The following is a 26,216-nucleotide window of genomic DNA, read 5'->3' as shown; positions in this document are numbered from 1 at the left end:
GGGAAAGAGCTTCCATGTAAGAGGGCCCTCGTATGATATTCAGGCACAGTGGTGTAGTGGGGGCACATTTTTGGGATGGGGTGCAACCAGTCCCCCCACAAAGGCCCCTTCTCCACAGGGCTGCATGCAGCCCATCTATGACCTGGAGAGCAGAGAGAAGGAGCAGTGTTGCGGTAGCGTTGCAGCCCCTCTCCTCCACTTGCACCTGGCTGGGCCAGGCACAGTGGTTCCCCTCAGAATTTCCAATTTTTATGTTTGACTTGGGGCAAAATCATTCTCCCCCCACCCATCTCCCCCAAATCTTCGCATTTCTACACCTTTGACATTTTTATTGTTATAGCCCATTTTAATCTAATAGGACTGCCTTCTCCTGCAAATGCTCCTGAGGTATTTTCCATTTCTTTTAGGGCATCTTGGAGGTATAACGAATAGAGAATGCATGATGGATGTCATGGCCTTGCATCCTTGTAAAATTTCCTTAAGGGAGACTCTGTGAATAAATTTTTCATGTACTAAAGGCTCTGATGGATCACTGTGTCTGGGATGAGAAAGGGTGTGTGTGTAAAAAACAAGGTTTCATTTCCTTGTAGCTGATAGGTTATTTGCTTGATATATCTGGAGATATATGCTGTAGGGCAGTATAGAGTGCTGCAAATGGTCATTTTTCTTTTATAGAAATTTGTTTTATGATTTTGTGGGTTCATTTTTTTTTGATGGGAGGAATGGAGCGTGCCAAATCTGAGCAAGTGCCATATGCTTCTTCTCCAGATAAAGAGCTTGGCTCAACCTCTACTGAGGATTCAACCTCTCAGTTTGTAGTCATAATTTATTTACAGCTAATGGTCGAGACCATGCAGAACATTTTATTGTTGTTTGCAATGATGGGCTCATAAGGCGCTTTGAGCAACTCATGAGCTAAAAAAGCAGGACTCCGATGTTTAAAATACATGAAGACACAAGATGAAGATGTCCATTTTCAAACCATAAAGTTCAACCAGGTTCAGCAGAATTACCTTTGGAGGCTGATTCCTGTTCTACAATGCAAAGAAGTGAGAGAAACCTTTGCAAGAGCAAGTGAATATCCTCTTATGGCAATGCTTGATGGAATAGGGCATACATCCCTGCTGATCAACATGCATATTCATAACTATAGACTTCATAGCTAATTATATTGTATATGTGAACATTTTTGTTTGTTTTTTTAAAATAATATTTATTAAAGTTTCAAAGGAAAAAAGAAATCACATTTATAAAAAAATTAACAATAAAAAAGAAAAATACAAAGTAGAAAAGAAAGAAAAAACAGTTAAAAACAATTCCATCTTTTCCTCACTTCTTTTATGTTTACTTGTTTCCCGGACCTCCTCATACCTCCCTCTTTTGTATTCCAATTCAATTTGTTAATCCAACAATTCCTTTCCCTCCTTTTTAATCCTAATCCTTAATCTTGATATATTGTAACATTAGATTTTTACATATTAAAAACCAATTTTTCCATATTCTTTTGTACCTATACAGCTAGAAACCACTTAACTTCAATCCAACATCATTCTAACATTCATTAATTTTGCAATATTTCTGTAAATAGTCTTTAAATTTCTTCCAATCTTCTTCCACCGACTCTTCTCCCTGGTCACGGATTCTGCCAGTCATTCTGCCAATTCCATATAGTCCATTAATTTCATCTGCCATTCCTCCAGTGTGGGTAAATCTTGTGTCTTCCAATGCTTTGCAATGAGTATTCTTGCTGCTGTTGTAGCATACATAAAGAAAGTTCTATCCTTTTTTAACACCGATTGGCCGACTATTCCCAGGAGAAAGGCCTCTGGTTTCTTCAAGAAGGTATATTTAAATACCTTTTTTAGTTCATTATATATCATCTCCCAGAAAGCCTTAATCTTTGAGCACGTCCACCAAAGGTGAAAAAATGTACCTTCAGTTTCTTTACATTTCCAACATTTGTTGTCAGACACATGATAGATTTTTGCAAGCTTGACTGGGGTTATGTACCACCTGTATATCATTTTCATAATATTTTCTCTTAAGGCATTACATGCCGTAAATTTCATACCTGTGGTCCACAACTGTTCCCAGTCCACAAACATAATATTATGTCCAACATCTTGTGCCCATTTAATCATAGCAGATTTCACCGTTTCATCCTGAGTATTCCATTTCAACAGCAAGTTATACATCTTTGACAAAATTTTAGTTTTGGGTTCTAACAATTCTGTTTCTAATTTTGATTTTTCCACCTGGAAGCCGATTTTCTTGTCCAAATTGTATGCCTCCATTATCTGATAATAATGAAGCCAGTCTCGCACTTTGTTTTTTAGTTTTTCAAAACTCTGCAGTTTCAATCTATCTCCATCTTGTTCCAAAATTTCCCAATATTTCGGCCATTTGACCTCCATATTGAGCTTTTTCAAGGCTTTCGCTTCCATCAGTGACAGCCACCTTGGGGTTTTATTTTCCAATAAATCCTTATATCTTATCCAAACATTAAACAATGCTTTCCTGACAATATGGTTTTTAAATGCTTTATGTGCTTTGACCTTATCGTACCGTGAACATCTTTGAATTGTGCAGTCAAGGTTTACAAATATACAGTTTGTATTTGCAAGTTGTTGAAAGCATGCCTGCAGATTTTAAGATCTTGATCTTAGTAGTAGTTCTTAATCATGGTTGAATATAATAAACACTGAACTTCACAATAAGTGCTAAATACAGGAAGAACTGCCATGTTAACCTCAGAGTTTCTGAGCATAAGAAGAAACAACTTCAGTGAAATCCAGACAGAGGAAAGCTTGTTCAGTTCTAGTCCTTTTGCTGGGATGAAAATACGAATGAGATACTTGTTTTTACATAAAATGTGTAAGATTCCTGGTAAGCCCATGTGGTTAGATTTAGGTTAAACCTTGGCAAACATGGGTCTGAGTTTCCAAATGTTCATAATCATTCTAGTTTTCTTTACAGCTACCTCTTAAATGAATATGAATTGGGAAGGACCCCTAATCCTGATATTATATGCAATAAGTACATCAAATTCAATTATTTCCTGGATTATGCTGTGAATAACCTTGGTAAGTTGCTTGCAGGTGTGTATTATCTACAACTTAACCAAAGGACTGTTGCTTAGTAGAGCACATGCTTCGATTGCAGAAATTATCTGGTTCCATCCCTGGCATCTTCAGGTAGAGCTGAAAAAGCCCCGTTTGAAACCATGGAAAGCCATAAAAATATTTAACTTCTTTATTTCCTGGTATCCTGTATCCTATATACATTCTACCCGAGGTGCTATAAATATAGTTCCCAGAAGGTCCCATCCAGGCAGGCAGTGACTTGTCTAACTTCAGTTAGGCGGTGGCCTCATAAACATTCATACCAGTGGTCTGACTCTGTATAAGCCAGCTTCTTGTGTTTCATTCCTAAATGCCAATAAAGAAACTGCAACCAAAATCAGGAGCAAGCCCTTGAGAAAGTGATACAGATTTTAAGACTGGCCTCTTGTTTTTTCAGGATTTAGGTGTACCATAGAAACTAGCATTGTTATGTAATATGTTGGATCTTTTGTTAACATAACAGCATGTTCTAAGCTTCTCTCTGAAGAATCTCCCATAACATGCACATATTTTTTAAACGTGCCAGGAGCAGATGCAATTGCCACTGGACATTATGCAAGAACTTCTTTGGAAGACAATGAAGTATTTCAGCAAAAATACATACGCAGGCCAGAAGGACTTTTCAGGAATAGATTTGAAGTAAGAAATGGTAAGTGGCCTACTGCTGAAACCCAGATCTTATATTTAATATAATTTATTATGCTGAGAATTGGGATGAGTGGGGCATATGTAACCTACATATTTTTGCCCATAACATGTATTTTGCAAAAGATCTCTTAGGATAGGGTAAGATAGGGAAGGAAAAGCTGAAGCTGAAGCAGAGCAGACAATTGTTGCAAGTTTACCTTATTTGGTGAAGAAATTCTGGAAAAGCTGCTCATTGTAGACCCCATAAACAGGATGCTTGCCTTCGAGTATTGCCTGAACAAAAGTTTGGTTATTTACTGTTTTGGGTTGCCTTGTGTATATTTTAGGGCTGTTGATTGCCCGGATGTACCTTATTGTTTCAGCTACTTTGTAATGGCCCATAGGTGAAATAAATGAATCAGATTTTACTTGATTGCATAGCACATACAGAAAGCATTATATTCTGAACGACAATGTGCAGTACATTCTGATGCAAAGTTTTCTATATTTGTTTATCTGCAATTTATGTTCCATAGCATCTGGAATAATTCACAGGAATAGCTTCTTGCTGGGTTGGGCTAAAATCAAATGAAATGTTTATTGCAGCTCTAGCTGGAGTTTCTCTTTGGTTGGTTATGGAATAGTTTGTGCACGTGGAGCTTCCTTTATTAACCATGAAGCAAACTGCACATATTTCCATAGGCTCACTGAGGAGCTCCATGTATATAGTATCTCTTCAATTGAAGTGAGTGGGAGGGCATAATAGTTGGCAGATGAAGTGTGTACATCAGCACTTATTTTGTCTGCAAACAATTGCTGCTTTGTGCAAAGAGTGTTTTCTTAACATTTCCTTAAAATATGCATCACATTTTTTTTGTAATGAGAAAATGTGGATAGTTTTCTTATTAAACTTGATATCTTTTATAATATTCTCTTTAAGTAATAGTCAGAAATACAGCGAAGGAAACATGCGAGTGAAATGGGCTGTGTATAGTCAATGTAATTTTATTTTATATCTTTTCCTTCACCTCCCTTTTCACAGCTGTAAAACTTCTTCAGGGAGCTGATCATTTTAAAGACCAGACATTCTTTCTCAGTCAGATCTCACAAGAAGCCTTGCGGAGAACCATTTTTCCTCTAGGAGAGTTAACAAAAGACTTTGTAAAGAAGATAGCTGCTGAACATCACCTTCACCATGTACTGCAGAGAAAAGAGGCATGGTAACTCTTACTGTCTTATCATCAAAGCGCTTAGAGGGGCAACGCTCACTGAATGGGTCTTGTGCCACCATCAAAAAATGAGTGCAGCAGTAGAATTCTGTCATCCTCAAATTGTTTTTGTCACCCCATTGTTCTCCTGATAAGAGCTTGTTTTGCACACTATGATTGAAATAGAGATGATTGTAACAGTTCAGTATGGTTGTTCCCTGGACAAAGAAGCCACTTGTGGAGAAGGGGGAAGTTGCCTGGCTTTGCTGGGTCCACCTTCTGTGTTACGGCCCCGTTCCTGGGCATTCATGCATTGGTACTGAAATGTGCGTTGGAAAAGTCTGTGCCATGTGAGTGGGGCCGATACCAGCCATGGTACTGCGGGCATGATCACCGGTCCTGTTCTCCATGTGCAGCTGAATTGGGCTCTTCATTACTTCTGGAAAACATTTCATGGTCCCAACGTGTGACGTATTTTGTTTGAACCATTGGTATTGCTCACTGAAAAAAACCTAGCTTTTGTAATGTGTTTAAAGCATGAGTGGTTAGTGAAGTGTATATTTACAACTCTTGTAATCCACACCCTGAAGTACAATGTTTAAAAAACCTCCCAAAACATTGATATGATCACTGTTCTGTGTCTCCATTTTAATATACCAATTTGTGGCAGTAGTTCCGAAGAAGACGAATCGAAAGGGTTTGCCAAAGAGTGCTTTAGCTTTTACCACATTTCACATTCCTGGTCCAGTAGAAGTTGAATCTGCATGACATGTCACCAGAAGGTGTTGCATGGTAGAATCAGGCAGGAGATGACCATGAATATATTATAGTATTCTTGCCATAGGGTGGCCAAAGAGTGATTATTTCTGTGATTATGTGTTTCCTGGAAGAGTTGATCAGGACGAATGTGGTTTTCCTCTCGTGAATTTTAGACCCTAGTTTGTGGAGTAGGGAAGGTGTTTGGGGATCAACCCATTCATCTGGTAAGGGTTGCCATGGTTTTGTGTGATGGTTTTCTGGATATAATTAGCAATAAAGAGGTGTGTGGGAATTGCAGTAATTAATAGATGAGGTGATAATGTTCAGGAATTAGCTTCCAGAGCAGGTATAGTGGAGAGACTTCTGCTTAACTGCTCTTTTTCATCTGAACTAGACAATTTCACTTTCCTGCCTTTTTTAAACCAATTGTTAGTTACTGAGATCTTTTGTAGGAGAGACCAGATATAAATGTTTTAATAAATTAATACTAGATTTTTATTTATGTACTTCAGGGAAGGATGTTGTCTTTGATGGAAATTGAATTTTGCTCTTTGCTCTGCATGTTTCTAGCTATATCTTCTGTGCTGTTAAGACTTTTAAAATACCCATGCTTTTTTATTTGTTGTTTGGTCACGATGGTCAGCGTTTCTGTTCACTTGTTTTATTTTAGAGCATGGGAATCTGTTTTATCGGTGAAAGGAATTTTGAAAAGTTCCTTCTGGAGGTAAGTAATTACGGATTCACCAGATTTATAAATAACTTGTATCAGGTGTCTTTAAAAAATGAAGTATGCTGTTGTTTTGCTTTGGTTTAATTTTCAGATTGTGGCCTGGGAGTGGGTTTTTACACACAGTTGTTTTCCTTGCAGTATTTGGAGCCCCGTCCAGGCAACTTTGTTTCCATTGAAGACAACAAGGTCATTGGAACACACAAAGGTCAGCTGGTATTTTGTTACTCTGTTAACGTTAAATGTCCTTGTGTATGGAAAAAATGGACTGCTCTTTTGTAATTTATTTGCATTTCACAGCATGATTATATATGGGGAAAAAGGTTTATACCTCTGTTTTCTGGCTCTCTGACCCCATATCTCATGAACAGGAAGGATACAGAGGCATCAGAAATGACTCTGAGTTCTGTCTTTCCTGAGTTGGCCCAACTAACAGTGGATTAAATGTTGAGCTCCGGTGCTTGTAGAACGCAATTTGTGTCAAAAGCATCTGGTTGTAAAAGCTCCAGATTTGGTAGTTAGCTATTCTACTGCTGTGTTCTGTTTCTGTTTTATTAGCTGATAAATTGTAGGGAAATGAGCCTTTTTTAGACTGACAAAAGTTTGATCCTTTAATCTCTTTAAAGTAAATGGTAAAGCAATATAAACATAAACATGCTTAAGGAAGGAATCTGTTAATGCTTGAAATTAGACCAGACATGTAAAGGGAGAACAATCATTTTCACAAAGAAAGGAATTGTAATAATTGCTGGGATTTGGCCTTGGCCTTCAGCAGCGTGAGACTTTGCGGAGGCTTTTCAACAGGGTAGTTTTGCTGTGCATTTCTCATTAAATCCAAAGGAAGCTGTGGGTTTTGATTCCCCAAAGTTAAGCCTAAGGTTTGGGAATGGGGTTGTGGGACTGGAATGTTCATTTCTCTGGAGGCGACTGGTCTGGGGTCTTGTACACCCTTCATTCCCTTAATACAGAGATATAGAGGTGGTTTCAGTCCTTCACGGTGCTTCTCTTCTTCATAGTTAGGTAAAGGTAAAGGAACCCCTGACCGTTAAGTCCAGTCGCAAACGACTCTGGGGTTGTGGCGCTCATCTCACTTTACTGGCCGAGGGAGCCGACATTTGTCTGCAGACAGCTTCCGGGTCATGTGGCCAGCATGACTAAGCCGCTTCTGGCAAACCAGAGCAGTGCACGGAAACGCCATTTACCTTGCAAGATGGAATATATAGGTTCAAAAGATTTGCAAGGAGGAAGAGGCCTACCCATTCGATGGCAAAACTATTGCATATTTATATTCTCATTTTGGTATCCATATAAAAATTACACATTTCAAATTTGTTCATGTAACATGTAAATGTGGACTTTTATTGGCTATTAGTTTATTTATATGATTGAATGCAATCCAAAATATGTTCACTGAGAAATGCTGGTGTAATAAAATAGAAATGAATGTGAGTTATGAGCCATAATTCTCACTTGCAGAGCCCCACCTCTACCTTCCACTCATTAGGTGGCCTTTTTCATGCCACGATTGTTGACTTTCCAATCTGTAACTTTCAGACACTCACTCATCTTACAGGGCTACTGTGAGAATTACTGAAATAATAGTGCTTCAAGTGGTAGAAATATGCTATATAACCCCAGTTTGAATGTTCCCATTGGTTCAAAAGGGTTGGCAACCCCTTTTCTATTGTCTAGCTTATGATTTAAGTTAGCCCCTCAGTGCAGTTTTGAAGGCAAATGGTACAAATAACCGTTGCTGTAAATACGTCTACAAATGGGTGGCTTAAATTTGTAATCTCTATAGGCTAGTGGCATTATCAAACTCCGTAAGATTTTATATTGTAAGACAAAATGTTGGTAGAATTCTTGTCTTTGTTAGTTTTAGATGGTTGAACTTTCTTTCCTAATAACTGAGAACCTTTTTTTTGTTCCCATGGTGAAGTAGAGCAATACCCTCAATTATGTTTCACAAAATATGCTCATAACTCCTCTAATGCCTGCTTATTTGCCAATTTGTTATCTGCTACTTTTCTTGATAAATACTGTTCCAAAAGCCTAGAAAGGAACTTGTGCCTGATCCTAGCTAATGAAGTGTATAAATATGGAGCATTTTTTGGCATTTGAGGCGGGCGTGGCAGATGATTGTCAGCATATTCTGCTTTGTTGAATCACACTTTTAGAAAAGGTTTTTGACTTTATAGAGTCAGGCTTACTTTTTTGGTTATTTTTAAAAACAAAAATGAAAATGCAACAGTTGATGAGTGTCCCCTAAGTTTTTATGAGTTACTCATTCAGAAACTATGTTTTTAATCCGTAGGATTCTGTTCTCTGTTGAAATGGTAGGTTGCGATTTCTGGAGGAACAAAAGGCTTAAGCAGTGTTAACGATGTGAAATATATATTTTATTTTATTTTTTATTTTTAGGTTGTTTCTTGTATACATACGGCCAGAGAGCGAGGCTAGGAGGCCTCAAAGATGCTTGGTTTGTTGTAGATAAAAATATTGCCTCTAGGGATATCTTTGTGGTAAGTTTTCTAATTCGGTGTACTGTTTGTAATTCCTGCCAAAAAGAATGTGGTTATTATTGGCCTAAGATTCTTGGCTTTTCCATTGAAAAGAAAAAGAAAAGCTGTTGAGTTAGCTGGTGTCAAGTTTTATTACATCCTGTTCAAACTGGCTTTTGATTAACAAGATTAACAAGATTCTTTGATTAACAAAGATTGAAAAGGATGTTGGCATCAAGAATCTAATGGCATGCACTGAAAGAAATGGTTGAGTTTTGCCTTAGAACTAATATAAATTAGTCTTACCAAATATATTACTATCTCTTTGATTAATAATGTTTGTCCAGTGCAGTGTAGGTAGTGTTTATCATGGTATATTGCCTAAAACCTGTTTAAAATCCCAAATTCCATAGTAAAACCATAGTTTAGTTTGCATAGCTAAGCTTTGCCTACACACACACCTAGACATGTACCTTGGTTTAAGAACAGCTTAGTTTATGAACAACTTGGATTAAGAATGCTGCAAACCCAGAAGTAGGTGTTTTGGTTTGTGAACTTTGCCTTGGAAGCAGAACATGTTCCGCTTCCTGCTGAGTGTGTTCCATTTGTAAATTGAGTCCCTTGCTGCTGTGGGAAAGCACACCTTGGTTTAAGAGCACTTTGGTTTAAGAACGGACTTCTGGAACGGGTTAAGTTCGTAAACCAAGGTACCACTGTAAAAGGAGACACCCAGCAAACCTGCTTGTCATTTTGCAAAATGAGGGACTGAAAAGGTGAGAAAAACTGCAAAACTGTTTTAGCTATTTTAGTCATGCTGGCCAGACGCCGCCTCCCTTGCCCTGAAGCGGGATGAACACCGCACCCCATAGTCGCCTTGGATTGGACTTAACTGTCCAGGGATCCTTTAGTTTTACCTTTACCTGCTATTTACAGATGTTGCACTATGATAGGAGCCCATAACACCCACCCATTTCAAATAATCATTTCACACCCTGTTTTTTGGCCATTCTTTAGCCATTCTTAGACAAGAGGTTGCTAACCTGTGACCCTCTAGATCAGAGTTTTCCAAACTTGGGTCTCCAGCTGTTTTGGGACTACAACTCCCATCAATGCTAGCTAGCAAGACCAGTCGTCCAGGGTGATGGGAATTGTAGTCCGGCAACATCTGGAGGACTGCAGGCTAGGCATCCCTACTTGAGATTCAGAAATCATGCTTAAAAGCAAGCAAGCCAGTTTTTATGTTTGTTGCCATCCCTTTTGTAGAAAATGAAAGTACTGAAATCTACAAACAAGATAAACCACTGTCCTTGTGATCCCAAGGTATTCTGTGTCATCTTGTCCTATAGGAAACCCTGAATATTGCAGAAAATTTCATGGATGTAGTTTCTCTCTTCCTGAAAGAAATATTTGAAGCAGTGCCATCATTAAACATCAGACTTTTTAAAAAATTGAGATCCAAAGATCCAACACAGTCTTCTTCTTTGGCGATCACTCGTAGCCGAGTATGATTGTCTTCCATGAACACAGTTTTAACAGTGAGTCAGTAAGTGACTGTGGAGGCCAATTCTGGATCCACACGTCCTTCCACAGTGAGGACCTTGGTTTCCTGGTTGGAGTTGAGCATGGTGAAGGTTTACCAAGCATGCCTTCCTCTTAGCACGTTTCTCCCTTGTGTCCTGAGTTGGAGTGTCTTCAAAGCCCATGGCACCTTTGGTAAAGGCTGTTCTCCAATTGGAGTGCTCGCAGGCCAGTGTTTCCCAGTTGTCAGTGTTTATACTATATATTTTTTAGATTTGCCTTGAGACAGTCTTTATGCCTCTTTTATTGACCACCAGCATTACACTTTCCATTTTTAAGTTCGGAACAGAGTACAGTAGTACCTTGGGTTAAGTACTTAATTCATTCCGGAGGTCCGTACTTAAGCTGAAACTGTTCTTAACCTGAAGCACCACTTTAGCTAATGGAGCCTCCTGCTGCTGCTGCACCACCGGAGCACAATTTCTGTTTTCATCCTGAAGCAAAGTTCTTAAACTGAAGCAATATTTCTGGGTTCGCGGAATCTGTAACCTGAAGCGTATGTAACCTGAGCTACCACTGTAGTCGCTTTGGAAGACGATCATCAGGCATCCGGCCAACAGGACCAGTCCAATGAAGTTGATGTTGAAGCATCATTGCTTTGACACTAGTGATCTTTGCTTCTTCCAGTGCACTGGCATTAGTTCACCTGTCTTCCCAAGCGATGTGTAAAATGTGTAATCAAAAACCACATTATTGCAAATGTGGCTGTGAAGTTACTAATCCGTTATAAAAAAGTGGCTTTGTAGCTGTTTTCCTTACCCAAATGCTGGTTTTATTCATAATGATCAGCCATGTGATCAGCTAGTTTTAAATTAAAATTGTTGTACCCACTTCCAAGGCACCCTCTACAGACCACCCTGCACTTTACAGAGATCTCTTGCGGACAAACCGGGTACACTGGATCGCAGAGGAACCTCCCGCAGAGCTGATTCGGGACAAAATGATGGAGTGTCATTTCCGCTTCCAACACCAGATGGCACTAGGTGACTAGACTTCATTCATTCATTCATTCATTTTACTTCTGTGGGGAAGGCGTTTGGTATTACAGTGGTAAAGGTAAAGGTACCCCTGCCCGTACAGGCCAGTCTTGACAGACTCTAGGGTTGTGCGCTCATCTCACTCTAGAGGCTGGGAGCCAGCGCTGTCCGCAGACACTTCCGGGTCACGTGGCCAGCGTGATGAAGCTGCTCCGGCGAACCGGCACCAGAGCAGCACACGGAAACGCCATTTACCTTCCCGCTATAAAGCGGTACCTATTTATCTACTTGCACTTAAGGGTGCTTTCGAACTGCTAGGTGGGCAGGAGCTGGGACCGAACGACGGGAGCTCACCCCGCCGCGGGGATTCGAACCGCCGACCATGCGATCGGCAAATCCTAGGCGCTGAGGTTTTACCCACAGCGCCACCCGCGTCCCTATTACAGTGGTACCTCGGGTTAAGTACTTAATTTATTCCGGAGGTCCGTTCTTAACCTGAAACTGTTCTTAATTTGAAGCACCACTTTAGCTAATGGGGCCTCCTGCTGCTGCTGCGCCGCCGGAGCATGATTTCTGTTCTCATCCTGAAGCAGAGTTCTTAACCCGAGATACTGTTTCTGGGTTAGCAGAGTCTGTAACCTGAAGCATATATAACCTGAAGCGTATGTAACCTGAGGTACCACTGTACTAGGAAAAGAGCCAGTATTACTGCACATTGACATTTATTTGGATTAGGAGATAGTATTCAAATTTGATGAGAATGCGAAAGCTAGTTCTTTAACATCTATTTTATTTTATTTTGTGTTTAGAGCCTTGCACCTTAACTCTAAATCAGGATGGGACTGTATGGGTGACAATGGTCAAGCCAATCAGGGCTCTTGCCCCAGGCCAGGTAGGTACTGAAGATGCTTTTGGTTTCTTCCTATGTGTTAAATTTATAGCCTATCAGTGAACTGGGACTTCCTTCCTGGGTGGGGGGAAAATATGCTTAGGATTACAGCCTTAAGCATCTCACCGTTTGAATACAAGAGTCCTGGATAGGTAAAAAGCTTTGTCAAAATATGTTTGAATTTCTTTATTTCTTGGGTCTGAATTGATCACAGTTTGAACTTTTAAAGTTGATCTTACATAAATTGTGCTCCACAATAAGTCTCCTTGGATTTTTTTCTGATACATAATGACTTATATAAGCAGTCTTATTCAGTTACCTGAGAGCAGGCCTCATTGCATATATCGGGACATATTCTTTCATTAACCTGAGTAGGATTGAGCTGTGAGTCTGGATCTCTCACTCGGAGGCAAACATTTTCTTTTCCATCCTAGTGTGCAGACTCCTCTGTAGGCTTGTTAAGTGAGTATTTCAGTATACCTATTAGAATATCTCCCGCCTGGAGGGAAATACTGTTTCTAATGGAATTTTCTTTCCTTGTTGCACAACTTTCTGATCCCTTGCAGTTTCATTTTACTAATTAGCATTTATTGGGTACTATAAATTCAGTCGTCCCTATTTCTTTTTTTTAAAGAAAGTTGTAGAATGTGTATAATGGACTGTTAATTATAGTGAAAGAGGCAACACTAAGCTCTACTTCTTTCATTTTCCGTGAGTCAGTGCCAGATCCTGTGGATGTCTGTTTGGAAGTGGGACCCACTGAGTTCAGCAAAGCTCACTTCCAAGTAAATGATGAGAAGGGATGAGCTGTAGCTCAGTGAAAAAGCACATGCATTGTATGGACAAGGTCTCATGTTGAACTCTTGGCTTCTGTAAGAGCAAAACTGGGAAAGACCTCTGCTTAAGATCCAGGGAAGCAGTTGCCAGCTGTAAAAGACAGTGCTTGGCCATGATGGGCCCGTGGTCTAATGTAAAGTAGTACAGTGCTTTGAGAGGGTGCAATACCTTTTTTAAAACAGATGAATAAATGAGAACTCTAGCTGTTGCCCACTTCCTTCTGTTCCATTTTCATCTCACACTATCCTAGAAGAAACGGGTTGCATTTTGGAAAGCAGCATAATGGCTTCAACAACCGGCGTGAAAACGCTCAGAGCGCTTTCTAAACTGCAGCCTCGCATCAAGGTGGTGACTCAAGCAAGCCCTACTGAAATCTTGAGAGAGTGATGCGAGTAGCCAAGCGCAGGGTTGTGTCCACAAAATAGTGAGACTTAAGAACACTTAACTTTTCAGAAGAGTCTTGCCATTGAATTCTCATACACAGCTGAGTAGTTTGTTTTATTTGGACCTAGCGATGTCTTGAGTCACCAGCCTCCAAAACTGCAGGATGGCTTTCAAATCCTGACCCTAACAAAAAAGGTTCTACAATACAACATAAAAATGTGTGTATGTGTCCTGGTGTGCAGATTAATTGATGCTATGGGCTGTGTGCTTGTGGTCTATTGATGGGTGTGCTAGATAGTAATGATTAAGTTCAGATGTTAGTCTCCTAGTGAAGAGAATTTTTATAGGCACCTTTTGTGTGGTATATCAAAGGAAAAGCATTTAACATACTTGCCATGGAATGCAACACCTGCCTTTTTGTTTATTTAGAAGATTGCTTCTTTAAAACTGTATATTGTATATCTATATATCTGTGCAGTTTTTTTATATATTGAGTTTCACACACACCAATAACTTTGATGCCCTTGGCTATTTTTTCACATTGCCATGTTCAGAACAGGAGAGCGTACATGTGACTTTGGTTCTGTGTTCAGTTATCTATTCCTTGCAGTTACACATAACCCTCTGTGTGCTGTAAACATTGTTGCCATTTGTCTTTTCAGTTTGCTGTTTTCTACAAGGGTGATGAATGTCTTGGCAGTGGAAAGATTTTGAGACTGGGTCCCTCGGTGTATACTTTGCAGCAGGGCAGAAACAGAGAAAAGATGGCTGAGAATGGGCCTGAGGTCAAGGTAGAACCAGCCACGTGACTGCTTTCTTTCATGCAAAGACTTTGTTACTTAATGATGTTGAATTAAAAGAGAGAGATCAAATGGTCTTACAGTTACAAGAACACATATGAATACACACATTGACGTATTTGTTGGGATAATTTCACGAGGTGAATTATGATAATACTTTAGAGGTTTTTTTAAAAAATGAAATATTTTTGACATGATGAATGACCTGTGGTGGTGAGAAACAGAAGAAGATTTACTGTTCCTAAGTTGCTGCGGTCCTCTGCAAGGAATTCCCACACATCAGGGTTGATGTTACCAGCCTTCATGTCACGTTTTCAGACATCTTTGTAATCCAGAGTTGGTTTTCCAATGGGCCTGGTGCCTGAAGCCAGCTCCCCAGAGAGCACATCCTTGGGGATCCTTCTTCCATCTTCCATTCTGTGGTCATGACCAAGTCATCTGTTGGGAAAACTCCATAGCACCTGGAAAACTAGGAACTGTGGAATAACGTCCTGGCTGTTTGCTGAATCTCCTAGATTTCTCTAACCTTGAAAGAGGTGCCTTTCCTTATCAGCTTGTGTAGCGTTCCCTGTGATAGAAGGAAATACAGCCATTTAAACATTTTGCTTGATGTAGACATGACAATTTGGAACACAGGAAGCCGCTTATACTGAGTCCAATCATTGTTCCATCTAGCCACAGCACTGGTGATTAGCTGTGGCTCTCCAATTGCCCTGTGTAAGAGCAACATAATTCTATTTATATTGTAAACTGCCCTGTGATCCTCAGATGAACGTCGGTATACAAAATGAACCGATTAATTACTTAATTAAAAGACAATGAGCAAAACCTCCTGGCAACATCTGGGGAAAAGCCTTCTGTTAGTATGGCACCTCTTTCGTCTAATGAGGCTTGTGCAGGAGAGATTCTCCATGATTTTTCTCCGAAGTCTGAGATTGTAAACTTTATTAAGCTTTTTCCAACAGTGTGTTTCTTCTATGGATCAAAATTGTGCCTCTGTGAGGAAAGGTGCTTTAGCTTTTCAGGTTCAAAATTCTGTATTACTGAAGAACAGTTTCCATTTTCCACACTTGTTAAATAACTCATTTGCAAGTTCCTATGCCAACTATAAATAAAATGCTTATGAGTTACTATACATCCAGGAATCTAAGAATATGAACAAATGATTGAATCGTGTGTCTGGTTATTTGAAATGTTTTGATATGACGAGAGCATATACAAATCCCCACCCCTTATGAGGTAAATGTGGGGTTTTTTTTAGAGTGTTCCTTCAAGTTTTACATGTACCTCAGGGCAGCTTTTTCTGAAGTGCTGGGGATCTTGTTAGGGCTTATAAAACAACATCTGAACCAGTATGCTTTAACCATTTTCTCTATGTATGGTACATACACATTTGGGGAGAGGTGGCTGTGAGCAATGTAGGAGTGTCGAGTTAGAACAAGCTGTCCTAATATAAAGACCACCTAAGATGATTTTGTAGCTGCTTCCTCATAGCAACGAGTTTCTAAGGTAACAAAGTTATTCTGTCAACATTTGCTTTATAAAGCACCTGCTACGAGCATACAGTTATGCCAGCTGTAGATTTAACAGCAAACGCTTTAATTTTTTTCCTTGCTCTCCCTAGCCCAGGAAATGTTTGAAAGCTTACAATAATGGTGGCTATATTGATGAATGAAGCCTCACTTTGTGTGTCTGGTGTGTAGTTGGGAATAGGCCTTGGGTATGCAAGCTCATTATCTTGTTCTTCAGGAGCGTGGGCTATTGAAATGGAAGGTGTACAGTCATACCTCGGGATAAATACGCTTCAGGTTGAGCGCGTTTGGGGTTGTGCTCCGCGGTGACCCGGAAGTAACGGAGCATGTTACTTCCGGGTTTCGCCGCTTGTGCATGCGCAGACGGTCAAAATGACATCACACGCATGCACAGAAGCGGCGAAATGCAGCCCGCGCAGACGCGCTGTCGCATCTTACCTTATGTTCAGGATGCGAATGGGGCTCCGGAACGGATCCTGTTCGCATCCCGAGGTATCACTGTATTTGCATGTGGGATTTTGCTTGACCCTGTATGAGTAACCCTAGCTGAAAGTAGGAGCGTCAAGACCAGTAGGAGTGCCAAGGATCATTCTAGACCAACCCCCTGCAATGCAGGAATCTCAACTAAAGCATTCATAACAGATGGCCATCCAACTTCTGCTTAAAAACTTCCAAGGCAGGAGAATCCACAGTTTCCCGAGGGAGACTATTCCACTATCAAACAGCTCTTACTGTCAGAAAGTTCTTCCTGATGTTTAGTCGGGATCTCCTTTTTTGTAAGTTAAAGCTGTTGGTTTGAGTCCTACCCTCCAGAGCAGGAGAAAGCAAGCGTGTTCTCTCTTCCATGTGACAACCCTTGAGATATTGAAGATTGCTATCATATCTCCTCTTATCCAGGCTAAACATACCCAGCTCCCTCAATCATTCTTCATAAGGCTTGGTTTCCAGACCCTGGATCTTCTTGGTTGTTTTCTGCTGCACATATTCCAGCTTGTCAACATCCTTCTTAAATTGTGGCACCCAGAACTGGACACAGCACTCAAGGTGGGTCTGACCAAGGCAGAATAGAGTGGTACTATACCTTCCCTTGATCTGGACACTATACTCCTGTTGATGCAGCCTAGAATAGCATTAGCTTTTTTTGCCGCTGCATCACTGTTGACTCACATTAAGCTTGTGGTCCACCAAGACCCCTAGATCCTTTTCACATGTACTGATATTAAGCCAGGTGTTCCACATCTTAACCTTTGTGCATCGGGTTCTTCCTGCCTAAGTGCAGAATCTTACATTTGTCCCTATTGAAAATCATTTTGTTAGCTTCAGCCCCGTTCTTCAATCTGTTAAGGTCATTTTGAATCTTGATTCTGTCTTCTGCAGCATTGGCTACCCCTCCCAGTTTAGTGCCACCTGCAAATTTGATGAGCATCCCCTCAATTCCTTCATCCAAGTCATTTATAAAGACATTAAACAACAATGGGCCCAGGACAGAACCCTGCGACACCTCACTTTTCACTTTTCCCCCACGATGATGAGGAGCCATACTCTTTGGGGTTAGTCAGTCAACCAGCTACAAATCCACCTAACAGAGAGAGTGAAAGCTTTAAACTACGGAATGTGAATTAAAAACTCTTCATGCAACCAAATATTCAAAGAGTATATATAACTGGTTGTATGGTTGCACCGCAGGGACACGGGAGGCGCTGTGGGCTAAACCACAGAGCTTAGGACTTGCTGATCAGAAGATGGCGGTTTGAATCCCCACGACGGGGTGAGCTCCAGTGGCTTGGCCCCTGCTCCTGCCAACCTAGCAGCTTGAAAGCACCTCAAAAGTGCAAGTAGATAAATAGGTAGGAAGGTAAACAGCGTTTCTGTGTGCTGCTCTGGTTTCGCCAGAAGCAACTTAGTCATGTTGGCCACATGACTCGGAAGCTGTATGCCGGCTCCCTCGGCCAATAAAGCGAGATGAGCGCCGCAACCCCAGAGTTGGCCATGACTGGACCTACTGGTCAGGGGTCCCTTTACCCTTTACCTTTGCTATGGTTGCACCGATAAATGACGATTGTTCCGTCTTACAGCAATATCAAAAAATTTTCCAGCAACATCCATTTTAAAGGGAGCAGAAAAGGTTAACCTTGGTTTTGTTTTTAAATGGCTTGTGAATTAACAAAAAGGGAATGTTTATTGCATTAAGTAAAACGGCAGGTGTCAAAACCGCCCTTGTGTTGGTCATGCAAGATATTTCACTTTTTCTCTAATCCCCGTACGGAGTGCAACAGTGTCCTTTGCTGCTTCCCTTCTGAAGATGGTGTTTTCCTTGTGAATGGAGCAGCTGTGACACCAGCAATGGTTTAATGATTTTTGGTTTCTCATTGAGTACAGGACTTCTATGAAGCTCATTATCTGCCATGGGGGCCTCTTGGATCCACTTGAGTTGCCAACTGTTTTCATAGCCTTCTTTTATTTCCTGCTAAGCCTTTATGTGACTCTGGCTGAGAGTAAGTGAGGCTCTTGGCTGCTTCAGTTTTGCTCAGAAATGACCTGCTTGGACTCCTTTCAATATACCAAAGTCCAAGCTGCTCTTTCTGAAATAATCACATTTCCCCTGTCGTGTGTTTACTAAACAGAGAAGAAAAATGTTTTGTTTTATGTTCAATAGGACTAGTTGAACGTTGCCAAAATCCTGAGAGCTGGTTGGATTCTCACACTTGATTTTGTATTTTTGTTGAAATTTGTTCTCTAGATTATATATTCTCAAAGCAGTAGGCACATTTTATCAGAAAAAAAAGTTTTTTATATATTTAGACTACTTGTGCCTCAGATTCATATAAATGCAGTTCAGAATCTTCTCTTGCTACTTAATTAGATTTCAAAGATTTTAGTGGGTCTTTTGTTGTTGGCGTTGTTCCCTGTTGTGTCTTCTGGACTGATCTGTAGCCAAAATTGATCTCAAATCTTTTACTCCAAACAACATTTCGGAGGGAAGGGTGGTGATTATAAACATTGATTCTGAAAACCTGTGTCCCTGAAAAGATAAGAAAAATGCATGGTCGTGATTTGGCCAAGACCACTTGGTGAGTCCATGATCGTATTGGCTTCAAAGCTATGTAGTTCTTGAGACTTGTGAGAATACAGAAATTTGCTTGAGTGCTTTGAAAACAACTATATTTCCTGCCTGGGATGGCTTCCTGTTTGGTTCTACTGCTTAAACACCTCTAACATACCTGCATACAGATCTTTTCTTCTGGGGATACTCTAGGGTACACCGTACCGGCACCTAGAAGAAAAGCACTGTCTGCATATATGGTCATAAGGTTTGTTGTGCGAACCCCATATTCAGCTCATCATGCGGCTTCAATATTAAAATAGGGCGTGTGTGTTTACTTGTGCCAGGTTTGAGTACTGTGCCACGATACTGGCATATCTTGATATTGAAAAATGCGTGCAAGAAGACGCTTCATTTCTGATTCATCGTAGGGATGAAAATTTTCAGCCAGGCATATTACAGACAAGCCAGCCATTGACCCCTGGATATATTCTCCCTATATAGTGGTACCTCGGGTTAAGTACTTAATTTTTTCCGGAGGTCCGTTCTTAACCTGAAACTGTTCTTAACCTGAAGCACCACTTTAGCTAATGGGGCCTCCTGTTGCCGCCGCACTGCCGGAGCACGATTTCTGTTCTCATCCTGAAGCAAAGTTCTTAACCTGAAGCACTATTTCTGGGTTAGCAGAGTCTGTAACCTGAAGCATATGTAACCTGAAGCATATGTAACCTGAAGCGTATGTAACCCGAGGTACCACTGTACATACATATATATAGTAACAATTGTTAAATGTAGAGTTGATAAACAAGTCTCTAATAGAAAATGGTCATTATTAGGACTGGGTGATATATCGTTCTATTATCCAAAACTGGTTTGAAGTCTATATCACGATATCGGTTTAATAATTTTTGACCTGGAAATATATTGCAAATCACGACGTGTGTGTGCTATGCAAAAATCACAATGTGGGGAAAACCTTGAAGTCAGCCATTGCTTCTACATAGCTCCATCCGTATTTCAGACATCGTGATATATCGGTATATTGTGATGTTTAGCTGGAGATATATTGCAATGTTGAAAACCAGATGTCGCCCAACCCTATTATATCCCCTTATTATCCTGTTCAGCAGATTCGATTTCAGAGTGATGACAAACAAAACACTATGTTCTATAAAACATACCCTTAGGGGGTGTTTTAAGAGCGTAATTCTTGTGGCTTATTGTATCTTCCAAAAGCTCATTTTTCCACAAGCATGTATATGAAATTTAAGTCAGCACTGATAGAAATTGTTGTGGACACACTTCACCTTCATAGAAGAAATGAATAGATTCTATCCATTGGGGAAAAAACCCTTAAAATTGGCCATACTCCCAAAATAGGAGGAAGCCTTTAAACAATTATGGATTGGTTTAGTCTTGATTTAGAGATGTGGTCTGTTATTGTTAGGTGTTATTTTTTTTGTACTGGAAAATGACTACTGTACTTGCTCAGTTAAGTTGGGTGGTAAATATTCTTTTCATTTCAAGGGATTAGGATTGTTCCTGGAGTAATTCACAAGGGCCATTAAGAATAATTGCTTTTGCCAATTCTTTGCTTAGCGTTTCAGCTGATTCCTTAATTAATCAATTAAAACAAAAGTTATTCTGGCATGTTAATGCACATGTCAGTTTGAGAATAATTTAGTTAGTGGATGTATGTCTGTTCCCTCTACTGGACGTCAGGGCTGGAAAAATCCAAAGATGTAAAGTAATTTGAAATACTTCCCCATGCTGTTTTCTGCTAGTGATGAGCTAGGGGCTGGATATAATGCTAACAAAATACAAATATTACATGGTGTTTGGTGAGAAGCTGTCACTTTTCAGTCCCAGTTTGTGCTAGAATAGTTATTTAAGCCCAGACTCGTAAGCAAGAAGGGGGGGGGGGGTGAGCATACCTTGGTGTAAATAGAGTTTGCATTGAGTTCTAAAACGTTCTGTGAAAAGACAGTGACATAATTATTGGTATATGTACTTGATTTTAAGCAGTAGCACATGCCTCCATCCGCAGGTGTCCTGCTCCTTCACCATTTTCACTGCCTTCCAGAACTCCTGTGTGACATCACCTTCCTGAGTTCCTTCAGATCCTCCTCAAGACCTACCTGTTCCTGGACACCTTTAGTACAACCACGTAATCCGCTAATCTAAGATAAGGCAGGTGTGGCCAGAAAGAAACACAAACTTTTCCCATTTCCCTCTGCCCCCATTTCTCTCCCCATTATCTCCTGTGTTGAATTTTAGACAGTAAGCTTCATTGGGCAGAATCCTGTCCTCTTGTACTTTGCATAGGTAGCAGCATTGATGCACAGTCCTTCGAAAAATAATAGCGGCCCTTGTTCCTTACCCTTGTAATTTGACAAGATTTGCAGGTGAATTGGCTCATACCCTATGATTCCCAATTTATTTTCATACCTTTGGACTGTGTTGCTACTATGAGTCACCTATATATCGACTCTTAAGATTGGCATTCTTAATTTCTGTAGTAAATGCAGCTAACTGAAGGTTTGTGTATAGTCCAAATGGGCCACATAAATACTACCAACAGTATATTCTTCCAACGAGCAGGTGTGTTTAATGTCAGATCACAGCTTTAGCTCTTAATTTTTATTTTTAAACCACGGCTGATAAAAGGGTTGATATCAACCCTTTGTAGTTATCCACCACGTCTAAGTGTCAAAGGAAATTCTTTTCCTGGACCATTGAAATTCATATTCACACTCTGAATATAAGGTCTGCCTCATTCAAAGTTTTTAAAATAGACTATTTGTCCAGGAACTGTATCTTACTAGGGCTGATGCCAATACTTAGGTAGATGTCTAGATTTTGCTTAGGCCTTCTTTGCTTTCCCTTCCCTGGAAGCATTTAAACTTTACTTCCAGGATGAGAGGGTGTCCATTCTGTAAACATTTTACAAATACAAGGTAGGGGGTTGCTCTTAACACTGAACACTCAGGAAACTGAAAAGCTGGCAGGGGAGGAACTTTCTACTGCATATCTTGTTGAGCTAGAAATACAATCTGCAATCTTTTTGGCTTTCTTACTTCACTGAGTGGGGTAGAGAGATTAGAACAGAACGATTTGAAAAGCTCCATTTCACTTGAACAGATGGATTCTGAACGTCTCAGATGTGCTTACAATCGGAGAGCTTTCACCAGAGGAGGAGGGCGGCGAGAGCCAAGTCCCTGGCTGCTTAGCAACTCTTCATTGGTTATTCAGAGAAGCTGAAACCTACTCTCCGCAGGAAGGTTTGAGCTGTGTGCATGTAATTGAAATATGCATTGGTAAGTCAATGGCTGTGTTTTAGTTCGTGGGGCGTCGCATCCAATGGAATTGGTGCTTACCCTGTCGCTTGACACATCTCGTCATCTGGTCCCCCAGGAGGGAGATGCCCAACTCCGGAACGAGACATGACAGGAGGCTGGAGTTTGCTCCATGTAAAATTCATGAAGCAGCTGCCCTTAAGAGCTTCCTGTGTTGCTTCATCATATGCCCAAGCATGCATTGTGTGGCTTGAGGACTTACTGCAATCTCCTCCCCAAGATGTGGGCCGTCAACACCAAGTTCTGACTAAGCTAAAGGCTCGGGCTTTTGTGGCTGATGCCTCTATGGATTCCATTCAGTTTTCAGCAAGAGCAGTGGCATCCCAGAGAACGGCCAGGCGCACCTTGTGGCTAAAGAGCCGAAATGCAGATGCAGCGTCTTAAGGTGAACTTTTCTACCAGTCCCTTTTCTGGCGGTCACCTTTTTGGAGAAGGGGCATTGAAAGATGTCCTTATTGAATCAAGGGTAAAAGGAAAATTTTGCTAACCCAGAGAGATGACAAGCAACCAGCCAGTCGTTTCTCACCAAACGCTTCTCAGTCTCAATCCTTTTGCCCCTTTCGAACCCCAAATAGGCAAAGGGACTTTATATTCCAGTCCGAGCCCTTTTGTCAATGTTTTCAAGGGAGGCGAGGGTTCCAGTGGTTCCAGGCTTCCTCAAATGCAAAGACAACCAAACAACGAACCCAATGACTAGTCTGCGTCCCTTGTGGGGGATCGTCTTTCCAGCTTGCTTCCTGCCTGGGAAAAGTCTGTGGTATGTCCCATTTCAATGGATACAATGCTCCACAAACTAAAAAGAACAATTGGTCTTACCCATGGGTAGGCAAACTAAGGCCCGGGGGCTGGATCCGGCCCAATCGCCTTCTACATCCGGCCCGCGGACAGTCCAGGAATCAGTGTGTTTTTACATGAGTGGAATGTGTCCTTTTATTTAAAATGCATCCCTGGGTTATTTGTGGGGCATAGGAATTCGTTCATTTTTTCCCTTCAAAATATAGTCCGCCCCCCGCCCCCCCAGGGCTGAGGGATAGTGGACTGGCCCCCTGCTGAAAAATTTTGCTGACCCCTGGGGTCTTACCTGAAGTTTTGTTCTGGGAGTGTATTTACTGTATAGTTCTACTATACACTGTTTGGGGGAGTATGGCCTATCTTGAGTGCTAGTTTGTCATGTTCCTTGCCTTTCAGATATTTAGCAATTTAGAGATTTTATTACAGAAATTTCCAGAGCCGGGGAAGGGGGAAGTCGGCAGGTATTTTCTCTCTCTTTAGGTACTTTAGGCTTGGCGAATCCGGAAAACTGAGGGAGCACCGCCTACTTCCCACAAGTCTTTGCTCCTGTCTAGTGTCTCGCGACAGGGTGAACACCCACTCCATTGGATACGGCACCCCACTCCCAGAATGACACTTCAGGTAAGACCAGTTGTTCTTTCTGCCTGCACTATCGGAGACAGTATGCCTGTGAATGCTAATTGCAAGTAATTGCAGGTGAGGAGAGCTGAGGAAATGCTTCCTGTGGGCATCTCCTTGGCCACTGTGAGAACAGCGTGCTGGACTAGGTGGGCCTTTTGCCCAATCCAGCAGGGATCTTAAGTCACAGAAGTGGAAGAGGAAAAGAATGCCACCTTCACTGTGGTTGGTTCTGGCTTTTTGAAAGAAACCCAAACGCTGTGGATGTGAGCAACAGAAGGAATACCCCTGGGAGTTGGAGGCTCTTGGGAGACCAGCAGTTATGGGTAAATGAGATTCTTGGCGTGGGTTACCAAGAGGAGACCAATGGATAATAAATGGCTGGAAGCATTAATACAAATCCACAAACTTAATTTATTGTTAGGTTCTCTCATCTGTGCTTCAATTCCAGTGTTCTGCACATTAATAAATATACATTTGTTTAAAAAATCCCTCCAGTGTCTAATCTGCCATAAACTACCAAAAAAACCCCACCCCAGGATTTCACCCCCCACCCCCAGGGTTAGCACAGCTGACACACTTTAACAGTTCTGATAAAAAAAATTAACTAACTACATTTCATTGGGACAAAATATACACATAGATGTGAAACAGCTGTAGCATCATTTAGCACATCCCCAGGTATGATAGGCAGATATGTTCACATTTAAAACTTTCTTTTTTTTACATCAGATTTTCATACAGCATGAAAGCAATACTTTTTAAAGAGCCATACTCTTTCCCGGTTCTCTGAGCTTGACAAGGGAGTTGGTTTAAAAATAAAATAAAATTGAACAAAACAATTTCTGATTTGCTCTTGAAATCCAGTTATCAGATATCCCTTAAATAAGGTAGTTTTGCAATATCTGAATGCAATCTAAATATTAAAGGGCTGCGTTCATAATCTCTTAAAACTGAATCGCTGACCTTATCAAAGTTAAGCACTTATAAGGCGACTTGATTTCAAAGGGAGAAAGAACTTAGCAAATGCTCAAGTCTGTCACTGAAATCTGGGGGGCTTAACTAGGCTTCATCATGCAGATTGACTTAAAAGTTTCCCTTTTTGGGTAAATGAACAAACGAGTGGCAGCTTTGTGCATTCTGAAACCAAGTATCATAAATACAAGTTACACGTTTATTATTTTTATAAATTGTGAATTTGTTGTCAGCTACCCTCCCCGACCCCCGGGAGTCTAAAAGGGATTTCCACATTATGGAGAAATGCTGTTCAGCCCATTAACTAAAGGCCTTTACTTCTGGAAAGGCACTTCTGGGCATTCAGGTTATCAAGTCTGCTTACAGTCCTTAACTGCGCGACACAAAAATAGTTAATTTCACATTTTCCCCCCTAAGCAAGTATAAATTTTGTAGTGCAGAAAAATAAAGAAAATGTCTACATGTAGATAGAATAGTGGGGGAAAAGGCAGACTTCCTTAAAAATCACCCACAAATAGAGGAGTACAAAAAATTTGTTGTTACTGGATGATTGGCTGGTGTAGAGGAGTACAAAAATACACACTGAATTCTTTAAAATATTTCAGATTATTCTGACAAATTCTGTTCCTGAATTTAAGTTTCCAGAGATAAGTGGCAGCCTTTTTTAAAAAGACTGTATTACAGTTAGGCGTGATGCAGACGTTAGTTATATTTCCCCACCCTGAAATGCCAAATTCAAGTACACTTGTGCAATTCTTTTTAATATAAAAAATATCGAAGCTCTTTCACAATTACTCTCCTGCTATCAAATTTTTAAGAAAACCATCATATTACATGAAATGTACAAAAAGAAACTTTTAAAGAATCACCATATAAAATATATAAAAAATATCTACAGCTATATATATATATATATTTATATTTTTATATATTTATATCAAAATGATGGTATTTTAAGACAAAAGTGTCCACCACAAGCTGGCGTGGAAGCTGGCAAAGGAATTGAAAGGGCACTTGGTGTGGTTATGTTTTTCTCCTGAGTTCACAGATCCTATTGGATCCCCAGATCCCCAGCGTAGGCCGAGAGTGAGAGCAGGCAGGGCTTGGTTTAAGCCGGTATGTCTACTGTACTATGGACCATTTATTCCTCAAGGATATCCTTGCAGCAGTGCTATGGCTCTGTCCACTTTCCCAAAAGGCATTGCTCTCCAGTAGCGACTTCCATTCATCAGCCTCCACTTGTTTTGGCACAACTGATGCAGTCAGGCAGACCCTGAAGGTACCATAAGCTGCCTTACTGTGTAGTTTGCGGGAAATAGGGCATGGCCATGGGGTGCCGCCGTGAGAAACTTTCCCCAGATGCAACATCCCTTGGCGAAGGCAGAATCAAAAGGTCCCCGGGACGTGGCATCACCGGCAGAGTCGTCTCTCGCAAGTTGCAGCAGGTGTCACCATTTCCTGATGATTCAAATTGAAGTTTCATTACTGCCT

At 40.7% G+C, this 26,216-nt stretch overlaps 2 protein-coding genes across 5 annotated transcripts in view; one reads left to right on the top strand and one right to left on the bottom strand.

Moving 5' to 3' along the window:
* TRMU (tRNA mitochondrial 2-thiouridylase) overlaps positions 1–24,386 on the top strand; it is a 27,039-nt gene extending 2,653 nt beyond the window's left edge. The window contains exons 3-15 of one of the 2 annotated variants that reach the window (XM_081023726.1): positions 2,977–3,083; positions 3,649–3,771; positions 4,792–4,964; positions 6,387–6,440; positions 6,585–6,651; positions 8,865–8,965; positions 11,361–11,505; positions 12,309–12,391; positions 14,272–14,400; positions 16,839–16,985; positions 21,032–22,301; positions 22,641–23,753; positions 23,829–24,386. In XM_081023726.1, coding sequence (XP_080879852.1) covers positions 2,977–3,083; positions 3,649–3,771; positions 4,792–4,964; positions 6,387–6,440; positions 6,585–6,651; positions 8,865–8,965; positions 11,361–11,505; positions 12,309–12,391; positions 14,272–14,400; positions 16,839–16,985; positions 21,032–21,094 — 1,192 coding nt within the window. In that variant the 3' untranslated portion in view covers positions 21,095–22,301; positions 22,641–23,753; positions 23,829–24,386. Of the gene's footprint in view, positions 1–2,976; positions 3,084–3,648; positions 3,772–4,791; positions 4,965–6,386; positions 6,441–6,584; positions 6,652–8,864; positions 8,966–11,360; positions 11,506–12,308; positions 12,392–14,271; positions 14,401–16,838; positions 16,986–21,031; positions 22,302–22,640 lie in introns of both variants that reach the window. The other variant, XM_081023727.1, reaches the window with a different exon arrangement.
* Positions 24,145–26,216, bottom strand: part of CELSR1 (cadherin EGF LAG seven-pass G-type receptor 1) — a 161,699-nt gene continuing 159,627 nt past the window's right edge. For 2 of the 3 annotated variants that reach the window (XM_081023373.1, XM_081023375.1), the window contains exon 35: positions 24,145–26,216. In XM_081023373.1, the coding sequence (XP_080879499.1) occupies positions 26,192–26,216 (25 nt within the window). In that variant the 3' untranslated portion in view covers positions 24,145–26,191. The other variant, XM_081023374.1, reaches the window with a different exon arrangement.

The sequence above is a fragment of the Podarcis pityusensis genome, assembly GCF_964106645.2.
Source record: "Podarcis pityusensis genome assembly, chromosome: 10".
Taxonomy (NCBI): Eukaryota; Metazoa; Chordata; class Lepidosauria; order Squamata; family Lacertidae; genus Podarcis; species Podarcis pityusensis.
The sequence above is the reverse complement of the archived record's forward strand: the minus strand, read 5'-3'. Positions and strand labels throughout refer to the sequence as shown.